Source organism: Polyodon spathula, chromosome 23 (genome assembly GCF_017654505.1).
Source record: "Polyodon spathula isolate WHYD16114869_AA chromosome 23, ASM1765450v1, whole genome shotgun sequence".
In the NCBI taxonomy this organism is placed as follows: Eukaryota; Metazoa; Chordata; class Actinopteri; order Acipenseriformes; family Polyodontidae; genus Polyodon; species Polyodon spathula.
Window position 1 is genome coordinate 20,427,069 of NC_054556.1, and position 22,626 is coordinate 20,449,694.

At 36.6% G+C, this 22,626-nt stretch overlaps 1 protein-coding gene across 2 annotated transcripts; it reads left to right on the forward strand.

Annotated features, from left to right (window-relative positions):
- Nucleotides 1–1,355: 1,355 nt before the first annotated feature.
- On the forward strand, nucleotides 1,356–20,490 carry LOC121298239 (solute carrier family 13 member 3-like). 2 transcript variants are annotated; one of them, XM_041225237.1, is made up of 13 exons: nucleotides 1,356–1,838; nucleotides 4,042–4,307; nucleotides 6,596–6,759; nucleotides 8,326–8,389; nucleotides 8,805–8,984; nucleotides 9,713–9,838; nucleotides 10,628–10,720; nucleotides 11,083–11,187; nucleotides 12,533–12,630; nucleotides 17,306–17,388; nucleotides 17,660–17,821; nucleotides 19,381–19,518; nucleotides 20,188–20,490. In XM_041225237.1, exons 1-13 carry the CDS (start codon nucleotides 1,728–1,730, stop codon nucleotides 20,374–20,376), a joined length of 1,779 nt encoding a protein of 592 aa, XP_041081171.1. In that variant the 5' UTR covers nucleotides 1,356–1,727; the 3' UTR covers nucleotides 20,377–20,490. The 2 variants fall into 2 exon arrangements, with proteins under 2 accessions (XP_041081171.1, XP_041081170.1); XM_041225236.1 differs by lacking the exon at nucleotides 17,306–17,388 and adding an exon at nucleotides 13,967–14,079 and having other exon boundaries at nucleotides 1,358–1,838.
- Nucleotides 20,491–22,626: the final 2,136 nt, after the last annotated feature.

Below are 22,626 nucleotides of genomic sequence, written 5' to 3' on the forward strand. Positions count from 1 at the left end.
ACCCCAATCCCTTGCTTATTAGATATCCTGGTATACCATGGAACAGGTAATCTCATATTTAAGTACAACCACTATGAATTTGTTACATTGTAGCATACTTTATCATGATCCTAACGTTTGCTTGCTTGGTTGCCTATTGTTTGCATTTGTTGTTTTGTACTACAGTGTACGTCTTACCTGACAACTATATTCCTTCAGAGATATAATCTTTCTTGAGTTGACTACAACACTGTTGATTAGATCTCATCAGGCAACAGCCTGCAAGCTATTGAGGCTACAGGAGAAGATAAGAACAGAGGAAAATGTATGAACGAGAGGAGCAAACAGCCTACCAGTGCTCATCCGGTTCCCAGTAGCTGGTTTATCTTAAAAATTTGTCAAGTCAGGACTTAAAGGCAATCCATTGCATACCCTCATCACTCTGTGTAAAGAACGGTTTACTATGCTCTGTCTTAGATCTACCTCCACATCATTTCCAGCTGTGTTCCTAGCCCTGGTTTCTTTGCTGCGCCTAGTGAATTGGCTAGGCTTAACTTTGCCAGCTGCTTTTAAGATTTTATAAAGTTCACTGAAATGCTGTCCAATGTTTTTTTTTTTTTGTATGTTTTGTTTTGTTTTTGTTTGTTTTGTTTTTTAGTTAAATTGATTCAGCTCTTTTAGCCTATCTTCATAGTTAATTCCTTTAAACCCTATGATTAACTTTGCATTCATTGCAAGTGTATTTATTTATTTATTTATTTGTAATGACATTAACTCCTGGGTTATCAGGCAACACGCACTTGTGTAATACATGTTATTATCACATATTAAAGCTAACAGAATCTGCTATGTCTTTCTGTTTGCACATCCTGTCACGAGTTATTGTCAAGCACCCTGTTTGATCTGTGCTGTGTAAGCAGTGCTACATGTCTTTCTTCATTAATTGGAGAGTAATATAATTAGGCACCAAAGTACAAACATCCATCCATCCATAATCATTCAGCTTCTCCTGGTGAGGGTCGCGGCGCAAAGTACAAACACCGGGGTAAACATAATTTATTGATATTAAACGTAAATAAACGATCAATACAGAACTTAACAGGAATTCCAGTGTATTGTTCCAACTCAAAACCAATCGCTTGAACCGCATTATTCGTGCGATTGTGTTAACAAATTTGTGAGAGATTAAGAGAGAGAAAAAACAACAACAACAACAAAAAAAAGTTGTATTTAAGAAGACAACACTTATTAACAACTGGTCTGTACCCAAAGGAGCAAAATAAAAAAATAAAAAGGTGAATAATTATTTCAGGACGTTTCAGACAAAAACCTTTCTTCACATGTGACACAGCTGAAGAAAGGCTTGTCCAAGTAAACCACTTTTTTTTTTTTTTAATTTATTTTTCGTACACTGCGCAAGTTTTAAAGCTGCGTCAACAGGTTCATGTACAGTATCGAAAAAAACTAAAACAACCCTACAACCCCACCTAGTGGGCTTGCTTGTACATGTTCAGGTAAATTGCCCGAGCCGGGGCTACTTCACATTCTGGTGAGTCAGCTTGTACTGTACACCATTACAAAACAGTGATTGTCTCAGTTAAATTCTTCATAAGTGTTAACCAGTTACATTATCCACAGCCACGAACTGGTAAGGGAGCAAAAGTTGCTCGAAACTTTATCTGCTGTAGCGGGCATTAACGCACACTCGCTCAGAAAAGACTTCACCAGTCGGAAGTTGCAAGTTTGAGATGGAAGCCGTTTTATCGTTTTCTAAAAAACTTTGGTGCGTGAAGAGATTTATTATTTTAATTGTAACGCCCGCACTCCTTCTTCCGCTGCTATTTGCTCTTCCACTCAAGGTGAGTATTTATTTTGTATTTTTTTTTTTTTTAATTGTGATTTTGTTTTTTCTTCATAGGGGCTTATGAATAACTTAATGAATAACTTAGCTGTATAACACAGGAAAGTTGTTTCACAGACATCTGAAACATGCAATTGACTTTACAAATTCCACTTGAGGTTTTAATGTATTTTACAATGTTTTGGCGCAGTTGTATCTGTCAGTCTATTTATGAATTTAGTTAGTTTAGATGTGTATTTCAGTTTATCTCTAGAAACAGTTGTTAAACTCAGATCCCAATTTATAATGCTGATTGAGACAAGAACCTGGGCTTTAAATCCATGTATACTTTATTTTAATAAGAAAAATAAAAAGCAGTGTTCTCTACTCCACTTTACTAAATTATTAGTAAAACAATTTGCTTACACCGGATACTTTGTCATTGTTGTCTTGTGCCTGAAAAACACTAGTGAAGGTCATATGTTCTGGAGATATGTTCTGGAGAATTATTTGTGCGTGAAAAATTAATTAATTTATATATATATATATATATATATATATATATATATATATATATATATATATATATATATATATATATATATATATATATATAATTTTTAAAAACACGCAATACATACATAGAAAACGAAATAAATACAACAAAATACATTACATAGAACATTATATTAATTTATTTATTTCGTTTTTCATTTTGGCACAATCTGTTCACTCTGGTATTTCTCATTAGCGTCAATCATACTGGAAGGGCTCGACAGTACCGCTGGTGTGTTCGATTATCTAATAACTGGTCTGCCAGGTTTGAGTTTGTGTCAGCGCAGGCGCGAGAAGCTGCAGTAGTAATACAGTACACCCTCACTATAACGCCCTTAATTAACAACCCTTCGGCTGTAACGAACTGGCCCCAGGATGACAACTAAAAAAATTAAATCGATTATCTAAATACGCTGTCAACGTCCCAGCCTGTAACGCGGGAGCCATCTCCAGTGAAATCACCGTCGTCACTGTAAGGGTGCAAGCCTGTGGAACACTGAACAGTGTCTACTATCAGCCAAGACTCCCGTAGTTATATCAGTGGGGCCTATTTGCATATTTGTTACATTAAACTTTTTATTTTTATTTTATCAACACCTCATCTATTCAAGAGATCCTGGGGTCCTTTGCGCCTTGTAAATTACAAACCATTCCTGCGTTTAGTTGTCTGTAGGAACGGTTGAAGCTGGCACTATAATTGTATTATTATACTGTGTACTGCGAATGTCCAACATCAAAACAACTTAAGCTGGTTTTACCGACCCCCATTAAACTTGAAGCACATTAATCTGTTGTCGGATAAAATTCCTGTAAGTCATTGTATTGCACGGATTTGCAACGCACAGAAAAATATATAAAATGCAGATCTTCAATGGTTAATCGCAGCACTAGTTAACTGCAGTCCTTGTTCTAGTTGGCGCCGTACCTTGACTGCTGCACGCCCATGCACAACCCAAAGGCAAATTAACTTACCTTATTGTCCCGACCTTCTAGAATGATTGACGCTAATGAGAAAAAACATTGTGCCAAAATGAAAAAACTAAATAAATGAATACATTTTCTATTCAATGTATTTCGATTTGTATTTATTTCTTTTTGTTTTTTTAATGTATTTATGTATGTATGTATGGTATTTATTTATTTAGTTTTTAATTTTGGCACAAATTATCCTGCATAATATGTGGTCCATGTTTAGCAAGATAACCATGGCGATATCAGCATTCCTGCAGATTTCTATTGCAAGTTACCTGACCATGGCCGCACAAAATAAATATCCCCGCTGAGGACACTGGACCTCACCTCTGCCACTTGGCAGAAATCCAGCCAGGGGACATAGCGAACCAGTCCACATCACAAAACCACAAATACACCAGACATTAAAATACAAATTACTGTAGCACCACTATTCCAGAACATATAATGGTGTTTTATTTTTTTTTCATGCACCGGTTTTGTCATGTGTTGTATGAAGCTGCAGTGCCTGAAAGCATCTTTATACATGGAAATAACAAAGATGGTTTTAATCTCTGAGCCATGTGGAGTTCAGGACAGTTGATGCCACCTGCCTACCTGAATAACTGAACATGTGACTCCCTGGCTCTATGGAACACAGGTGTAAACCCTATTCAAATGAACATTGGTTTCATGATTGTACTTCTTCTTTCCAGGAAGGGAAATGCCTTTACGTAGTTCTTCTGATGGCTGTGTTCTGGTGTACAGAAGCGCTGCCCCTTGCTGTGACGGCCTTGTTCCCTGTCTTCCTGTTCCCCCTACTTGGAGTCTTGCCCTCCAGCAAAGTCTGCCCACAATACTTCCTGGACACCAACTTCCTCTTCTTCAGTGGCCTTGTGATGGCGTCGGCCATTGAGGAGTGGAACCTGCATCGGAGAATTGCTCTGAGGATTCTTCTGATCATGGGAGTCAAGCCAGCCTGGTGAGAACATTCTTATCTGTTTGTAGTGCCATCTACTGGCTGGCAAGCTGCTGGTGGCATTCAGCTTAGAATAGTTTAGAAGATAACTGAGCTAGGTAACTGAGCAAACATTATTGGGCTTGCTGGCCAAAGGCAGGGAAGCCTATTGTTATTATTATTATTATTATTATTATTATTATTATTATTATTATTATTATTATTATTATTATTATTATTATTATTATTATTATTATTCCCAAAACATTAAACTGCTGCTGCTTTGAAGCTGTGTGACTGATCAGGTTCTGACTTGGCAGGTAACAAGCTGGATACATTGGCTGTCAGATGCTGAAAAAATTTTTGCTGCTGCGTCCTTGCAATTGTTTCGATAAAACCTTTCGAAATCTTCTTCTTGGGAACCAGTGAAGCGATTGATCTGACACTTGGCATATATCATCAGCATCCAAACCCGCATCAAGTTTGCAAAGCAGAAGTTTATGCGATAAATTTTAATGTCAAAAAGGCTGCCACAAACTTTAACAAAACGCACCCTTAACAGCAAACTGCTGCTATTTGAACACTGTTTGACAAACAAACTCCAAACTTGGTAGTTATTATCCCAGTAACAATGGAATACAAATATGTCAAAATGGTTATGTTATATAAAACAAGATGGCCACAAGGTGTACATTTAGGTCCAAAATTTAAAACTGCCTCAGTTGACAAATGATTTACTTGACTATCTCGAAACTTCACAAGCATCACGCTTGACACTGTAGCAATACAACTGACTTTTAAGAAACTGGTGTTAAACCGAAATGGCAGTGTGCCGCATTTCTTCTTGAAATCTCCTGAAATGTTCTTCTTTGGCACCGTTGAAGTGATTGATCTGACACTTGGCAGATATTACCAGCATCCAAACCTGCTTGCAAAACAGAAGCTGCTGTGATACAATTCAATAGTAAAATGGCTGCCACAAATTTCACCGAAACACACTCTTAACAGCAGACTGCTTTTATTTGAAAACCGTCTGAGCAACAGACTCCAAACTTGGTAGGCATCGTTCCGTGGACAGAGGAATACAAATATGTTAAAATGGTTATGCTTCGTGAAACAATATGGTTGCCACTCCTACATTTTCTTCTTATATTTAAAACTGCTTCAGTTTAAAAACGGTTCACTTGAGACACTCCAAACTTGAAAACCATCGTGCCTGTGTTAGTAAAATTTACATTTTCAAAAACAGCATTTGTGCGTTAAACAAGATGGCCACCTGATGCATTTTTTGAAATAAAAAAAAACTTTCAAAATCTTCTTGTGTGGAACTGTTGAAGTTGCTGATTTTAAACTTAGCATACTGAGATCTAAAAACGCTTAGACAGGTACTGATACTGGGGCTTGGGAGCCGTAAAACTGCCTGGCAGTTCTAGTTATTATTATTATTATTATTATTAATAATAATAATAATAATAATAATAATAAAAGAGGTCAGGGACAGTTGTTCATGTTCGAATATTTGTTCAATTTCAAGTTAACTGAATATAAGTTAAATTCATGCCTACAGTAAAACTTTTTTTTTTTTTTTTTTTTTAAACCCAAACGCTGGCACACTATGAAATGATCGATTAAAGAAAGCAGTGTTAAATGTTCTTCTGTACAGTAGAATGAGTGTCTTTCCAAACGGAATGTGTAAGTCCATCATGTGTGAAGCATCTCTAATCCAAAGCCCTGAAATTCCAGTTATGTCAGCACTGTATTGTTACACTAAGACAACCAGGAATGTTATATGATAGGGGGGGGCTTTCCTCTCATCTATCCACTGCTTTTGGTGGAGAAGGGAATGTGCCTGTCAGGACTGTTCACTCTGCACACTTCCTTTTTATTCCACACAACTTTTGTATTGAGAAATTAGTGATGGTGAAATGAGTGCACACAGTTCACAAAATACATATCAGGGGCTGTAACTTTAAGATACTACATTGTGTGCAGAGTGTCTCTTATTGGATAAGAGATGCCATCTCGTGCAGTTTTGGTCGAGAAGAACAAAAGTGAAGCTAAACTGTTTTGGAAACTGGGGCGAAATGATGTCTCTTATAATAAATGACACTCTATACACTGAATGAATTTACTATAAATTACAAAATATTGCACTCGGGAACTTCTATTAAAGATTTTTTTTTTTTTTTTTTCCAAGGCAGAGGCAGCTGTAAATGCATTCGCAAATTTGGCATTTAATGACAGCTTAATGAAGGCATTTAATGACAGCTCAGAATTTTTTGTATTTAGCATTTTCCTTATTTCATTTGTAGGCTGATCCTGGGAATTATGTTAACAACATCATTCCTGTCCATGTGGTTAAGCAACACTGCCACCACAGCCATGATGCTACCCATCGCACATGCCATTCTCATAAGTCTCTTTGGAGACTTATCTACGCTGAAGGAAAACTGCAAAATAAAAGACGAGGCAACTGGTGAGTTCAGTTTTACCAAGGTTACTTTCTGTGTGCCCATCTTCCTTTGTTAAGACTTGTCATTTGACTGAGCTCAAAGCAAGGTTAGTCAATGGATGGTCCATTCTCTATGTTGGTGATGTATGAACAACCTCTAATGGTGTATAAGCTATGGGTACTACTTGATTATGTGTAGATGTTGGTTTTGGACTAGCAGTGCACTTGTGGTACTGTATTATGCTGTGATAATATATTCTGACCCATATACATAAATATGGCACTATTCTACAGCAAATACATTCTTTTCATGTGTACTACACAGGCTTAAAGATGTGAAAAAAGACACTATGAAATTAAGTTTTGCAATGTGTAGCCAAGTGAAAAGAACAGGGCACAGCTGAGACACAGCAGGCAATTCCTTTGATGCACTTCCAGGATTCAAACTTATCTGCCATTAATATCTACCTAGACTTCAGAAGCCTGCTTTCCAGTAATGTTTACTTGTAATATGTAAACCAGAATGTAAACTTTGGACACCAAAATGTTCCATCACCTTCCTTATTCAACTCAGGCTTCTCAAATTATAAAGCTTGTGACAACATATGAGAAGCCAAAAAGTGTATTGGGTGAATATTTAAAATTTCCAAAAAATGAAATGTAATCATGTTGGTTTGATAAAATTGACCAAAATGAGGTAGTAGCAGCCAAAATATGACTAACTAGCTGAAGTACCTAGCATTGCCCAGGGAAATTCAATATTTCAAATTGAGGAACGGTAGCTTTTTTTTTTTTTTTTTTTTTGCCATTTTCATTTTTTTTTTAATTTGTTCTTTTTATTTATTTTTTGGAATTGTGTTTCTTTAATTTGAGATATATTGTTACTGTAGTGATCCAGCAATGGTGTTACTAAATAAAGTACCCCAGGGGTCAAGATTCTGAATCCAAACACAGCCACTGACCTTCCCCTGGATGAAAGAGGAGACCGTTCAAATTTTGGTTGCACTGGCTCCTGCAGGGTCCGAATGCATAAAGGAACAGACAGACAGACTTTCTTCCTTATATACTAAGATAAAACATACAATACTCGTCATTGAAAATATTAAACAAAACTAGAAATACACACACGCACACACACGCACACACACGCACACATTTATTGTATAAACTATAGCTATGACCTAAAGTTTTGCATCACCTTATAATTAACAAATTTTGCTTCATAAAGTCAGATGAAACCTGCTTAATAATCTTAATAAATTGAATTTTTATATACATTACTTATGGAAAACATGACAAAAATTGAAAAATCTGACAATTCAAAATCTAACATGAAATAGTCTACTACTGTTATGGCTTTTGGTAGAATTTTGCAACATCATTTTGTAATTTCTTTGATTACATGATGTTAAATAAAATATCTAAATTATGTTCATATAGTTTTTCATTTTAGTTAATGTCTCAAGCCCAAAATTCAAGGTGATGCAAAACTTTTGGCCTTAGCTATATGCTCATACTTAAAGAAAGGAAAACAAAGCAATATACAGTGCCCTGTTACCTTTCTTAACAACATGCTTTTACATTGATTAGGTGAATCCCAGAGGAAGGTGCACACCGTACAAACTGAAATGCAGATGTTGACACTGGAAGAAAGGTACACCAAATGACTACAAAATGATTACAAAATGATTTCGACATATTTAGTGATTTCTCTTCTTCTCTGTATCAAACCCCATTCCTATCTGATTTGTAGCTTTGTGATTAATGTAGTCTTATGAGACCAACTTTGTCTTTGTAAACACTGTATACCTCAGTTCTCACCAAAAGAGTAGACCTAGTTTATTTCTGTTGTGTGAACAAGCAACAGTCTTCCTATTCTAGGTAAACACTGAAACATTTCAGAAGGTGAATGTTATAAGATCCCTTAGAAATGTTGACCACAGCAATGTACAGCTACAACTTGGTAAACTAAAGGCAGGCTATGAATGGATGGAAAAACTGCCAGAAACAACATGATGGCCAGCTTCTTATATATCTTGAGGCAAAATTTTAACTTGCTTTGTTTAAAGGGAGAATATGCCAGACAAGTTTGAAAGCCGGACTCCTGCAGAAATCAGGAAAGAAGCTGAGTACCAGAAGAATGTGTGGAAAGGTTTTCTCATTGCCATCCCCTACTCTGCTAGCATTGGAGGCACCGCTACACTCACAGGGACAGCACCAAACCTGCTTCTGGTGGGGAGCCTGAAAAAGTAAGCTACTGAATAATATTTTGACTCAATTTCAATACAGTAAGGCACATGGAACGTGCAGTAAACCCCAGGTGCATCAATCCATTTTTACACAATTTCCTGTTGAGAAGATAATGATCACTTGTGTGATCGTGTAATCACGCCGTGCCATTTGCACTGTTAATATTGCATTTTAAAGACATTATTCTAAGAGCAGAGAGATTATGACAGCAGGTATCAAAGTTCTGCATTTCTAAAACTAGGAGTATCAAACATACATTTGAGGACATTGGAGATTTTTAACTGGCGTCTACTTGTTATTTAAAATGTCTCTTTTTCAATGAAAAATGTATTCAGTACTTAATGGGTTAAGTAAAAACATATTTAAAAATGTAGCAGCTGTTGAACATAAATTGACCCATGTGTGAAGCCTGGGCTAAAAACTAACATTTTTTAACAACATATTTCAGCAGTTATTAAAAGTTGGAATAAAAAATATAATTTATATTTATTTTTTGATGTATTTATTTGTACTAGAGCCTCACCTATGTTAGTTTGAATGGACCGTCCCAAAGTTCTGTGCATCTCTTGGTTCAGGCTTTGTCTGACAAGCCACATTTATGAACATGAGATGCCCTTTCCTCTTTTGTGTATAATTGTTTCAACATTTCTGTTCACATGCATATTTCTGGCAACCTATGTATGTTTAAAGTCTACAGGATTAAAGTCACAATCCTGTTGTTTTGAAGTTTTTTTCCAGCCTGTGATCAGATCAACTTTGGGTCCTGGTTTGTCTTCGCCTGCCCTCTAATGGTGCTTTTTCTGTTGCTCGGCTGGCTATGGATTTCTTTCCTTTACGGGGGTCTTAATACAAGGTAATGCTAAGGGCTGTTCTCATCTTCAAGTACTTTTAAACTCTGAGCAGTTGTGCTCATGAAGCAGATGACTCTGAGAACCCAACAAATTCATGTAGTCCAGTTTTTAAAAAAACTAGAGCATTGGAATTCATCTACAGTGTATATGTGTGTGTGTGTGTGTGTGTGTGTGTGTGTGTGTATGATTCCTTCAGGTGAATTGTCTGGTATTGTGTACTGTTCAAATGGGATTTGTTGACTACAGTATCTGTTTGTACGTAACACTATGTAACACATATGTTCACATAAGGTCAGAAAAAAACAACATATGAATCCAAATTAACATGTATTTATACTAAAGTAATACAAACATGACTACAAAAGACTTAGAAGTGAGTAGTTTTTCGAGATTTACAATTGTACTGTATTTACAGTATAATTGTAAATCTCGAAAAACTACTCACTTCTAAACTACTCACTTTTTCTGACTTTATGCAAACGAAAAGACACACATTTGCCCGTTTTCCCATTGGAAATAGTGATATTTTGAAATATCACTGTCCTGGTCACAAAAGCAAAGTTTGTGGGGAATAATAGCCATGTTCTATACTTTTGAGGCATAAGCAATTAAGAAATAACACTTACTACCCAGGAACAAAAAAAAAAAAAAATTTTGTTACACAGTGTAATCAGAAAGGTAGTTTTAGCTGTGGCACACATCTTGCTGTGAGGTCTTTAATATGTAAAACCTACTTTAAACTTTAATGGTAGAGGTCATTTCCATAGTAACACATATTTTATTTTTTAAAGATTGTGTCTGAAGAAGAAGGATTTCAGAGCAGAGGCAGAGGCTAGAGCACGAGCAGTGATAAAGGCGGACTATGAAAAGCTGGGGCCTATCCAGTATGTACAGCCACTAATGCTCCCACAACTTAATATGTGATTGTTCTGGTTGCACAATAGAGAAATATGTCCTTTGTAGTCATGATGTCTCCATGGGTAGCAGAAACTGGAATCTGTTTGTGCTGCTTGATTTAGTAGATCAAAGTGTAATCATACTAGTAATGATAATAATCAGCAAACATACAAATGAAAATTGTTACCTTTACAATATGCAAGGTTTATTTATTTGAATACTTCACCCTCATGTTAATTCTGCTTGAAGACAGTGGGAAGAGCATTAAAGCGAAGGTGTTTAAATTTGCTGCTGTATCAGTGCTGTCTTAATTCAACAGCTTGTAATTGTGGTTTCAATTGCCCTGCAGGTTTGCTGAAGGAGCAATTGCATGTCTCTTCTTTTTGTTTGCCGTTCTTCTTTTCACGAGAGATCCGAAATTCTTTCCTGGTTGGTCAAAGTTTTTTAAAGCTGGGTAAGGAGATCAACCCCTTTTTAAACTATACAGAGAGAAAACTGATCTCCACCCCCACCCCCCTCCCCCGAATCCAATCAGGTAGGCAGATCCCTATAGTGTATTCTCAGAATACAGTACTTACATACAGTATATACATAAGTGCTATGTTATCATGGCACATGTATAGACTGTATACCTGAAAACAGTGCCTATGGGGATGACTTGATGTTTTTAAAGGGTGCTGACAGAACCAAGCATCTCCTTTAAAGTCTGAAACACAAGAAGGTTATTGTATGCAGCACACACCTGAAAGACACTATTGGATTACTTTGGTGATGAATGTCTCAGTCAGGGACATGTGCTTGAATTAATCTTCAGTGTTCCAGATGCAGATCTATCTGTCAGCAACCAAGCTCTGACTCCATGCCTAGAATGATTGTGAGTGCATGCCAGGGTATATCTGAGAATGTGTAGAATCGGCACAATGGGGGGTTATTTTCAGATCACCCGAAGGGTTCATTGCTTTCTAGTATGTCACATGATGTTGTTGGCCGCTGCATTTTGAAGGAAATTAAGATGCAAGGCAAGATGTCTCAGCAAGGTGGGAGACGTGTTTGTATACATATGTCGCTCAGCTGTTTCAAGTGTTACATCGTAGTTACTCTGGACACCATCCAATTGAAAGAGTTTCTAATAAAATAGGACCGTGTATAAATACAATCAAAATAGCAGATGTAGTCTGTCCAATGCTAACATTCCTCACATTGCTTTACTATTGAGCATCACTGATGATTAATCAGCAGAGAGCAATACACCTTTTTTTAATCAATGTTTTTAAGCCACGATTTCCATTCCGTTTTTTTTTTTTTTTTTTTTTTGTGGAAAGGAATCAACATCACATTCACTATTTCAATACGTTTATTACTGTATTTTTTTTTTTTAAAGAAGGAAAACGGCAGTCGTTTATACAGTGTCAGAACCAAACGCCCAAGTAATACATTGTAATTCAAGGACACTGAATCAATGGCAAGTTGTTCTCCTTTCAAAGGATGCAAGATAGTGAAATTAAAGACTGGGGTAAACACTTAACAAATGGTAAAGTACTTCTATTTGCAATGTGACGAATACAAACACAAATCTAAGGTAATGGCATATGAAACAAGTGTGGTTTTGCAGTGACATACATTGTTTTGCCTTTAGGTTTCTGAACATACTGGAAAAGCATTATTTTGTTCTGTTTTTTTATTTACCATAATGAATGGCAAGCAGCTACTTGAATTTAGTGTACAATGGTTTCACTGTTAGTATTTACTTGAAAAGAATTTGAATAGCTTCCCTCTTTACATTATTGATCTCCTTGTAGGTTTCTCTCGGATGCTGTTACCGGTGTTACCATAGTAACAGTACTGTTCTTCTTCCCATCGCAAAAACCTTCATTTAAATGGTGGTTTGATAAGCGGGGTAAGTACATATGTCTCAAAGTGATTTAAAAAAAAAAAAAAAAAACATTTTTCTTTCAGAATTATTATATTTAGTTATTATAATTAGTCACTTACCTCAATAATTGATTTTAAATGCCCAGCTTATAACAGTCTACTGAGTAAACCCAGCCAGCCCACAAAGTGAAAGGGTTTATTGTCAAGATGCAAAGGTACAGAACATCCTGACAGGTTCAGGGTCAATTCTTTTCCCTGGTGCCTGCTCATTATCTGCCAGTTACTGTATACAGAGATCCCATAGAGCTTTGGGGTCAGCAGTCACTTAGTGGGGCAGCACTAATATACAACAGGCATGTTGTTAAGTAACTATTAAAGAGGTAACAGTAGTGTATAATACGATTCATTACAGATTGTAACCCTAAAACCTTTTCAAAACGCACAATATACAGTCTACAGCTATGGCCAAAAGTTTTGCATCACCCTAAGGAATTAACAAATTTAGCTTCATAAAGTCGAATTAAACATGCTGAATAATGTTACCTTAATATAATTAATTACATACCGCTTTTAGTTTTCCATATACTTAAGGAAAAACTGACAAAAATATGTTTTGTCTCAATACTAAAATACTAGGTGTTGCAAAACATTTGGGCACAGCAATATGTACTGTACAGAGTATTTATTTGTTGGGTTTGATGAATTAAACTTATAAGTTACTTTAAGTGGGATTTGTTTGAGCCCAATGATTCTAAGCAGTTGAAATATTCAGGGTTACCTGTGTATAACTTGTTAAGATGAAAGAGCATAAGTCTAGGGATTTCCTTTGGAGCAGTAGCTCTGCTGTCTTTTGGTTTATAGGATTATACTAATTATTCAAAAGCATGCTGATTGCCACATTGCAACACATGTTCTTCAACCAAAAAATTAGCTAGCAATGTCTTGACTCCTTAGCAGCATGTTGAAAAAACTAATTGCTGGCTGTCTTATTTCCTGTAATACGCAACAGAGATCAAAGGACACACATTTTGTGTTGTAGGAAAACGTCATTCACGTGTGTATGAGAGAAAAACAACATGTGTTGATAGCTCATGACTTAGAGTTCTCAGCAATTAAAGATTTCCAGTCTGGAGATTAAGTCCTTGTTCCTGTTATATAAGTAGACCCAGTTATATTAGTTAGAAATATTTTACAAACTGTAGGCACTACCTGGATTTTAACAGGGAAGGGATCTTAACTGTCCTGCAAACACTGCACTTTGTAATAGTTCAATAGTGAATCTGTGTTGTGTAATCTGAACTGTGGTCTTTTACTGGTGCCAGTTTAAATTTTACATTTTCTTTTAAATCGTGTTTTCTCAGCACCAAATACTCAGAGTCCACCACTGTTGTCTTGGACGAAAGCTCAAGAATCTGTGCCTTGGAACATAATCTTGTTGCTCGGTGGTGGTTTTGCAATGGCCAAGGGCTGTGAGGTATTTTATTAAAATATATTATGGAAGTTTTAAAGATGCAGTGTCTTTATATACTCGCAATATAGTTCAGAAATACAATAACTTACACTTTATTTAGACCCATTTAAGAACATTAGTGAAATGAGAAAAAAAAGTGAGCTAGGTTGAATAATAACTGGACATTCCAAAATTGGGGAAACAATGGAAAATTAATTAAAAATAATTGTTCAAATTAAAAAAAAAAAAAAAAAAAAATTTAATTTATGTTTTTTTTTTTTTTTGTGAAAGAACTAAATTGACTTTAAAATTGTCCAAGCCTTAATTTTTGATTTACAAGCAGAATGTACAAACGAGATCACAATATGTTAATAAACGACTAAACTTTATTAAAGCTATAGTCAAAAATAAAGTATTTTATGCTCGACACACTTATTATAATTGTTTTGCATGGCTGTAGTTACATTAATAAAGAGGAGTCGCTTCTGCTTTGCAATGAAAAAGGAAGACTTACGATTTAAAAGCCCATTTAGTTAAATTAAATCAATTTTACTATTAACACGTTTCTAAGTTGTGATTGAGATACACGAAAGACTTAACAGGTATCAACTGATGTTTTAAAGGAGAGTAGAAAAGTCAGGGAAAAATCAGAAGCCCTAATTATGTTGTATCACCCAGTGTCAGCAATTAGAAGTCTTAACTATAGGTTAGATCCACATTTTTTACTGCCTTTACCCCAATTTCTGAAGGCTTTGGTCAGTTTATTAAAGCACCCTCTATTTACATGACCAATGACAGTGCTGGATTATCCAGCCTGCAAGACCTGCAAAAGACCACTGAAAACAAGTTATGTCAGGCATAACGTCATATAGGACAAAATTGAGTATGTCCATGTGACTAGAATACACATCTTAAATAAGTCTCACCATGCAGGTGCACATACAGCATGCCCCTAGAGTCACATTATAAAAGCACCACATTTCTTTGTAGTAAAGAACAGTTATTAAAATTAATAAGGGATGGCCATTTCTGTTTGATTTCTTAAATGTTTACATGTTTAACTTAATTTATTTATTTTCACTTAGTGTATTCAATTGCAGTGGTTTATAATGCATCAACATACTATATTAACCTTACTAAAAATCCCTTTCCTATTTAGTTCTCAAATGTGTAGTTTGGAAACACATCTATATATATTTCAATAAAAGATCAATTAAAAAAAATATTCAGCGAAAAAAGGCACTTTACAGAGCGTTAAAAAAGGACCAAAAAGAAAGTACACAGAAAGAGTACACAGAACTGCAAATGCAAGTCAAAAAGGAAGTTAGAAAGGCCAAGAGAGAAATAGAAATGAACATTGCTAAGGGAGCTAAAACAAATTCCAAAATGTTTTTCCAATATTACAACAGCAAGAGAACATTCAAAGAGGAGATTAAATGTTTAAGAGATACAAATGGCAAAATCGTAGAGGAAGAAAAAAAAAATAGCAAATATGTTAAATGATTACTTTTCACAAGTTTTTACAAAGGAAGATACTGACAACATGCCCCACATGTCATCCAGTTCCTATCCAGTTTTAAATAACTTTAGCATAACTGAGGCAGAAGTGTTAAAGGGACTAGGAGCTCTTAAAATAAACAAATCCCCTGGGCCGGATGAGATCCTCCCAGTAGTACTCAAAGAAATGAAAGAAGTAATTTACAAACCGCTAACCAAGATCATGCAGCAGTCTCTTGACACAGGGGTGGTACCGACAGACTGGAAAATTGCAAACGTAATACCGATCCACAAAAAGGGAAACAAAACTGAACCAGGTAACTACAGACCAGTAAGCCTGACTTCTATTATATGCAAACTTATGGAAACTATAATAAGATCCAAAATGGAAAATTACCTATATGGTAACAGGGTACTGGGAGACAGTCAACATGGTTTTAGGAAAGGGAGATCGTGCCTAACTAACTTGCTTGATTTTTTTGAGGATGCAACATCGATAATGGATAATTGCAAAGCATATGACATGGTTTATTTAGATTTCCAGAAAGCTTTTGACAAAGTCCCGCACAAAAGATTAATTCTCAAACTGAACGCAGTTGGGATTCAAGGAAACACATGTACATGGATTAGGGAGTGGTTAACATGTAGAAAACAGAAAGTACTGATTAGAGGAAAAACCTCAGAATGGAGTGTGGTAACCAGCGGTGTACCACAGGGATCAGTATTAGGTCCTCTGCTATTCCTAATCTACATTAATGATTTAGATTCTGGTATAGTAAGCAAACTTGTTAAATTTGCAGACGACACAAAAGTAGGAGGAGTGGCAAACACTGTTGCAGCAGCAAAGGTCATTCAAAATGATCTAGACAAGATTCAGAACTGGGCAGACACATGGCAAATGACATTTAATAGAGAAAAGTGTAAGGTACTGCACGCAGGAAATAAAAATGTACATTATAAATATCATATGGGAGATATTGAAATTGGAGAAGGAATCTATGAAAAAGACCTAGGAGTTTTTGTTGACTCAGAAATGTCTTCATCTAGGCAATGTGGGGAAGCTATAAAAAAGGCTAACAAGATGCTCGGATACATTGTGAAAAGTGTTGAATTTAAATCAAGGGAAGTAATGTTAAAACTGTACAATGCACTAGTAAGACCTCATCTTGAATATTGTGTGCAGTTCTGGTCACCTCGCTATAAAAAAGATATTGCTGCTCTAGAAAGAGTGCAAAGAAGAGCGACCAGAATTATTCCGGGCTTAAAAGGCATGTCATATGCAGACAGGCTAAAAGAATTGAATCTGTTCAGTCTTGAACAAAGAAGACTACGTGGCGACCTAATTCAAGCATTCAAAATTCTAAAAGGTATTGACAGTGTCGACCCAAGGGACTTTTTCAGCCTGAAAAAAGAAACAAGGACCAGGGGTCACAAATGGAGTTTAGAAAAAGGGGCATTCAGAACAGAAAATAGGAGACACTTTTTTACACAGAGAATTGTGAGGGTCTGGAATCAACTCCCCAGTAATGTTGTTGAAGCTGACACCCTGGGATCCTTCAAGAAGCTGCTTGATGAGATTTTGGGATCAATAAGCTACTAACAACCAAACGAGCAAGATGGGCCGAATGGCCTCCTCTCGTTTGTAAACTTTCTTATGTTCTTATGTTCTTATTTGGTACTACAGTAGATTAAAGAAATCTGTTTCTGCAGGCTTTGATTATAGATAGTTTTGCACTTTCATTGTCATTCACAGAGCGAGATGGTGTCCCCATCCCTTTATTTCCTGTCAGTAACCAGCCATCTGCTTCCCTTAATGTCTGTCAAGCTTTCCAGCCAGTAAGTTGCTTGACCCAACAACACTGCTGTGGTGAAATGACCTAGGAAGTGTAATAGATTTCCTGGAGGTCAAGGCAAGCAAACGGATAACTTTATTTAACTACAATAAATAAATATTAGCAATATCCCATTTTTTTTTTATTTTTAAAACAGCACATTTGTGACCCGTGTAGTGAATAGAAATGAGATATAAATTATGAAAGTATTTTGTTAGCTAGAAGCATTATGGATGACCGTTGTGTATCCTGTTCCATTACTCGCTGTCCTGCAGGAGTCGGGATTGTCCAGCTGGATTGGAGGCCAGCTGAAGCCTCTGGAGAGTGTGCCCCCTCCACTGGCGGTCCTGCTCGTCACAGTGGTTGTGGCCTGCTTCACTGAACTCGCCAGCAACACAGCCACAATTATAATATTCCTGCCCATTTTAGCAGAACTGGTAAGCTTAATTTGTGTACAGTATTGCATAGGTAGGTTGTTTATATAAAACGAGTAAATATAAACATGCATTACATGGCATTACAGTGTGGTAATAGATTTTGACAGGAAAGTAAGAGAACAGACAGACCCTCTGCTGTACCATACCAAGTTGCTTTATATTTTTGCTTCATATCTATATATTAAGGTTAAAATATAAGGGGCTCCCGTGTGGCACATCTGGTAAAGGCACCCTATAGCCTGCACATCACCAGTTTGACTCCAGGCTATTCCATTGCTGACCGTGGACGGGAGTTCCCAGGGTGCAGCGCACAATTGGTCAGCCAGGCACCTGCAGGCTTGCCTGTAAGCTGCCTGGAGCTGTGTTGTTCTCTGACACTGTAGCTCTGAGGTGGCTGCATGGTGAGTCTGCAGAGTGAAAAAAGGCTGATGGCACACGCTTTGGAGGACAGCGCATGTTCAACTTCCCGCTCCCAAGTCAGCGCAGGGGCGGTAGCGGTGAGCCGAGCTTAAATAATAATTGGATATTCTAAATTGGGTGAAAACAATTAAAAAAAAAAATTAGACCTCTAATTTAAAAAATATATATATACTAATAAAAAAAAAAAAAAAAAAAAAAAAAATGTACCCTTTATCTTTAAAAACTACTTTTCTGTCAGTGTAACTCAAGAATATAATCTTATATTAGGGTTCATTGTACATATTATATAGTGTTAACTTATAATAAAGGATCTTTTATTATAATAATAAAGGATATTTTATTATAAGAGCAAACACATTTTATTCTGTTTAAATTGTACTGTCAAGTGGATTCAATCAGTAGAATATATGTCAGTAGATTGCTGTGCATGCACAAGACACAACTTACAGAGAGTTGATGTCCGGGACAGGGTGTTTTGTTTGGCTGAGGGATTCAGTGATTTAGGGATAAATTATTACTGGGTTTTTGTGAAACATAATCAAGGAAATGTATCTGCTATGTTATCCATACTAAATTCACCACTTCTGTAAACTGAACACCAATTTCACAATTGTATTACTAGAGACAGTTCCTCACGCCGAATACACATTATGGTTAGGCCCGTCAAAATGAGAAATGCAATCAGAATAATACCTTTTCTGAATTAAATACTATAAATGAACAGGTTGTGTATAGTGGCTCTGATTGTATAAGATGTCACCTTGTGCTGTTCAGACTGCAAAATGATGTCTTATTTTTTAAAGATGCTTGGCACACAAAGTATTAACAAGGTCTTCATCTCCTGAATGGAAATCTTTAACTGCTGAAAAAGGTAGAACAGCGGTATCAACACATTTGAGCCTTTGATTTGTTCTACCTCTTGCAGGAAATAAGGCAACCCAGAGATTCTGTTTCATAACTTCAGTTTTGCAGCTTTTTTCTATGCACCGGGTGACATCTGTACACAAGATCAGATGCACTGAAATCACAGCAAATCCTTAATGATGATTGGTAGATTTTTCATGCGTGATTTAGAATTATGTAGCACAAAAAAAAATGGAAAAATAATTGAGTAATGGCTTTGTTTTTTTACTCTGCAGGCAATGCGTCAACAAGTAAACCCTTTGTATTTAATGATCCCTGGGACTGTGAGCTGCTCATATGCATTTATGCTACCGGTTTCCACACCACCCAACGCCATTGCTTTTGCTTCGGGGCATCTAGTGGTTAAAGATATGGTATGCAGCATTTAAATGATAAAAATGAATATCCATGTATTAAACTTTCCTATCCATGCTTTGTTTCTAAGACCATTTTTACCATGTCTGCCAGGTGAGGGGTCTCTGGTATACTGTAGAGGTATGTAAGGTCACAGAAGCAGTAGAATTACAATTTGTATCCAAATTGCATGAACAATGTATTCCTCATATTCATTCTCAATCACCCCAGTTATGTGGGGGTCCAATTGAACTCAATAATAATAATGTGCTGGTTTATAGGATTATAGAGCTCATTAAGGCATATTAGGATAAGAGTTGGTCTATGCCGCACTGCATGTTATACTCCCAATTCATTAGTGGCTACATGAAAAACACAGGGTGATTCAAGCATTACTACTGAGCATATTCGAATTGAGCTGAAAGTAGTCTGAGAAACTGCACGGGACACCGACATGAGACTTGGTTTTGACCTGTCTGCATACTTTTCATGGAAGGCCTTTGCTGCACTACAAGTGGTGTGTGTCTTCATGCTACCAAATGGCACAGGATCGTTGTGTGGTTTTCCTGCGGTGTGCTGTGCAGGAATCCCCGTGCACGTGAGGGTGTGTGGTACATAGAGCAGCAGAAGCAACTATTTGAGCAGGTGGAGTGTGCAGCCAGGAATACTAAACTGTCTTCGTTCCACAGGTGAGAACGGGGGTGGTGATGAACATTATAGGGTTCCTTGTTTTGTCCCTGGCGATCAACACCTGGGGTCAGTACATCTTTGATCTTTACACGTACCCGGACTGGGCTGTTGTACACAGCGCCAATGCAACCAGAGCTCTTCCAGACATATACAACCACACTGCGAAACATCTCAATTTTACATTCTAACTTGCACAGAAACATATTGAGAAATAGTATGCATTAACAATGGAATAAGTGAATCAAAAGACATCTGAATGTGCATTTTAAAGACTGCTTACACTCAAATCTGAATATATATATATATATATATATATATATATATATATATATATATATATATATATATATATATATACCAGTAATCTCTTTATAGGTCATTTCAGTATGAGTCATTACTGTACTTTGAAGTGTTAATTCTTGTTATTGATTACTGACTTTTTTACTGCCTCAATTTGCTGTAATTACCATCAAACTGTGAAGATAAGCGTTTCAATTGTAAATTAAAGTGACTTCAGTGTTAGCACCTGATCAGGATAACTGATTCATGTCACATTGTTGGGTTTTATATTGATATAAATATGTTGATATATTTATGTGTATGTACAGTATGTTTGTATGTATGAAAAATTGTATTAAATGTAATAAATCAAAGAATCAATTTGTTGTTTTTCTGGTTATTCTAACAGATAGCAAAACAGAAAAATAAAAGTGCTAGATACAACCTAAATTATGAGTATTACCATATACTGTCAAAAAGTGTGTGTGTATTAAGAAAGCTTGTCAATAAATGTAAAAGCGTGTGTTTTACCACAATTTTCAGATTTGTGGTTAAATTATTGTTCATTTTAATATCAGCTCTGGTAAAATTAAGACCAGACTACACAGATTCGTTTACCAATAAAGTGACGTAGGTTTACTTTCATAATTCATTTTCCAGTTCTGTTTAAACCTGTCTAGCATTTAAGTCTCCTTAAATACCTCAGTATTTTATTTTTTCCAAACACTGAAACTCAGAATCTTGATGTAGCTTATACCTACAATCTCCTACAATTGTTATTGTAAGGTGACATTGGTTTTATGTTGGGAAATATTTTTAAAAAAAATAAAAAACTGATCGAATTACAAATGGTACATTGAATATTCTGTTTTGATATTTTATTTTTAAACACTGAAACTCAGAATCAGTTATTGTAAGGTGACTTGCTTGCATAAGTATTCAACCCCTGAGCTGTGGAAGCTCCCAGTTTGCACCAATGAAAGAAATTGCCCTAACGAGGACACAATTGCCTTACCATTAGCCTCCACCTGTGAACCATTAAAGTTGCATTTTCTGGATAAAAACCCCACTGTTGAAGGATCATTAGTAAGGCTGTAAATCTGAAGGAAAATGAAGACCAAAGAGCATTCTACAGAAGTTAGAAATAAAGTAATATAAATGCATAGATTATGGAAAAGGTACAAAATAATATACAAGTGTTTGGATATCCCAGTAAGCACAGTTGGATCAATAATCAGGAAGTGGAAGCTGCATCATACCACCCAGGTACTGCCAAGAAAAGGCCGTCCCTCAAAACTCAACGCTCAAACAAGAAGGAGACTTGTGAGAGAAGCCATAGAGAGGCCAACAATCACTTTGAAGGAGTTACAGAGTTCAATGGCTGCGAGTGGAGTAATGGTGCACCAGTCAACCATATCAAGAGCTCTGCATAACACTGGCCTGTATGTGAGGGTGGCAAGAAAGAAGCCGTTACTCAAAAAGTACCATCTGAAAGCACGTCTGGAGTTTGCCAGAAAGCATGAGAGTGACCCAGCTGCGATGTGGGAAAAGGTTTTGTGGTCAGATGATACCAAGATAGAGCTTTTTGACCAAAACTCAAAGCGCTGTGTGTGGCGGAAACCTAACACTGCCCATGCCTCAAGACACACCATCCCTACAGTGAAGTATGGTGGTGGCAGCATCATGTTGTGGGGATGCTTCTCATCAGCAGGGGCTGGGCATCTTGTTACAGTTGAAGGAAGAATGGATGGAGTAAAATACAGGAAAATACTACAAGAGAATTTGCTTCAGTCCGCTAAAAAACTGAAGCTTGGGAGGAAATTCACCTTTCAGCAGGACAATGATCCCAAGCACAAGGCCAAAGCAACATTCGAGTGGCTCAAGAACAAAAAGATGAATGTCCTGCAGTGGCCCAGTCAAAGTCATGATCTCAATCCCATTGAGAATCTGTGGCATTATTTGAAAATTGTGGTCCACAAACGTCATCCAACCAACCTGAACAACCTGGAGCAAATCTGCCAAGAACAATGGGCCAAAACACTCTGACACTGTGTGCAAAGATTGGTACATACTTACCCCAAAAGACTTAAAGCTGTTATTGCAGCGAAAGGTGGCTCTACCAAATATTAATGTGTGGGGGTTGAATACTTATGCAAGCA

Excerpts from the sequence above, each read along its gene's own strand:
- LOC121298239 (XM_041225236.1), top strand. The coding sequence starts at position 1,728 with ATGGAAGCCGTTTTATCGTTTTCTAAAAAACTTTGGTGCGTGAAGAGA. Across the intron at positions 9,839-10,627 it reads TACGGGGGTCTTAATACAAG|ATTGTGTCTGAAGAAGAAGG; the intron begins GTAATGCTAAGG and ends TATTTTTTAAAG. Across the intron at positions 11,188-12,532 it reads TCAAAGTTTTTTAAAGCTGG|GTTTCTCTCGGATGCTGTTA; the intron begins GTAAGGAGATCA and ends ATCTCCTTGTAG.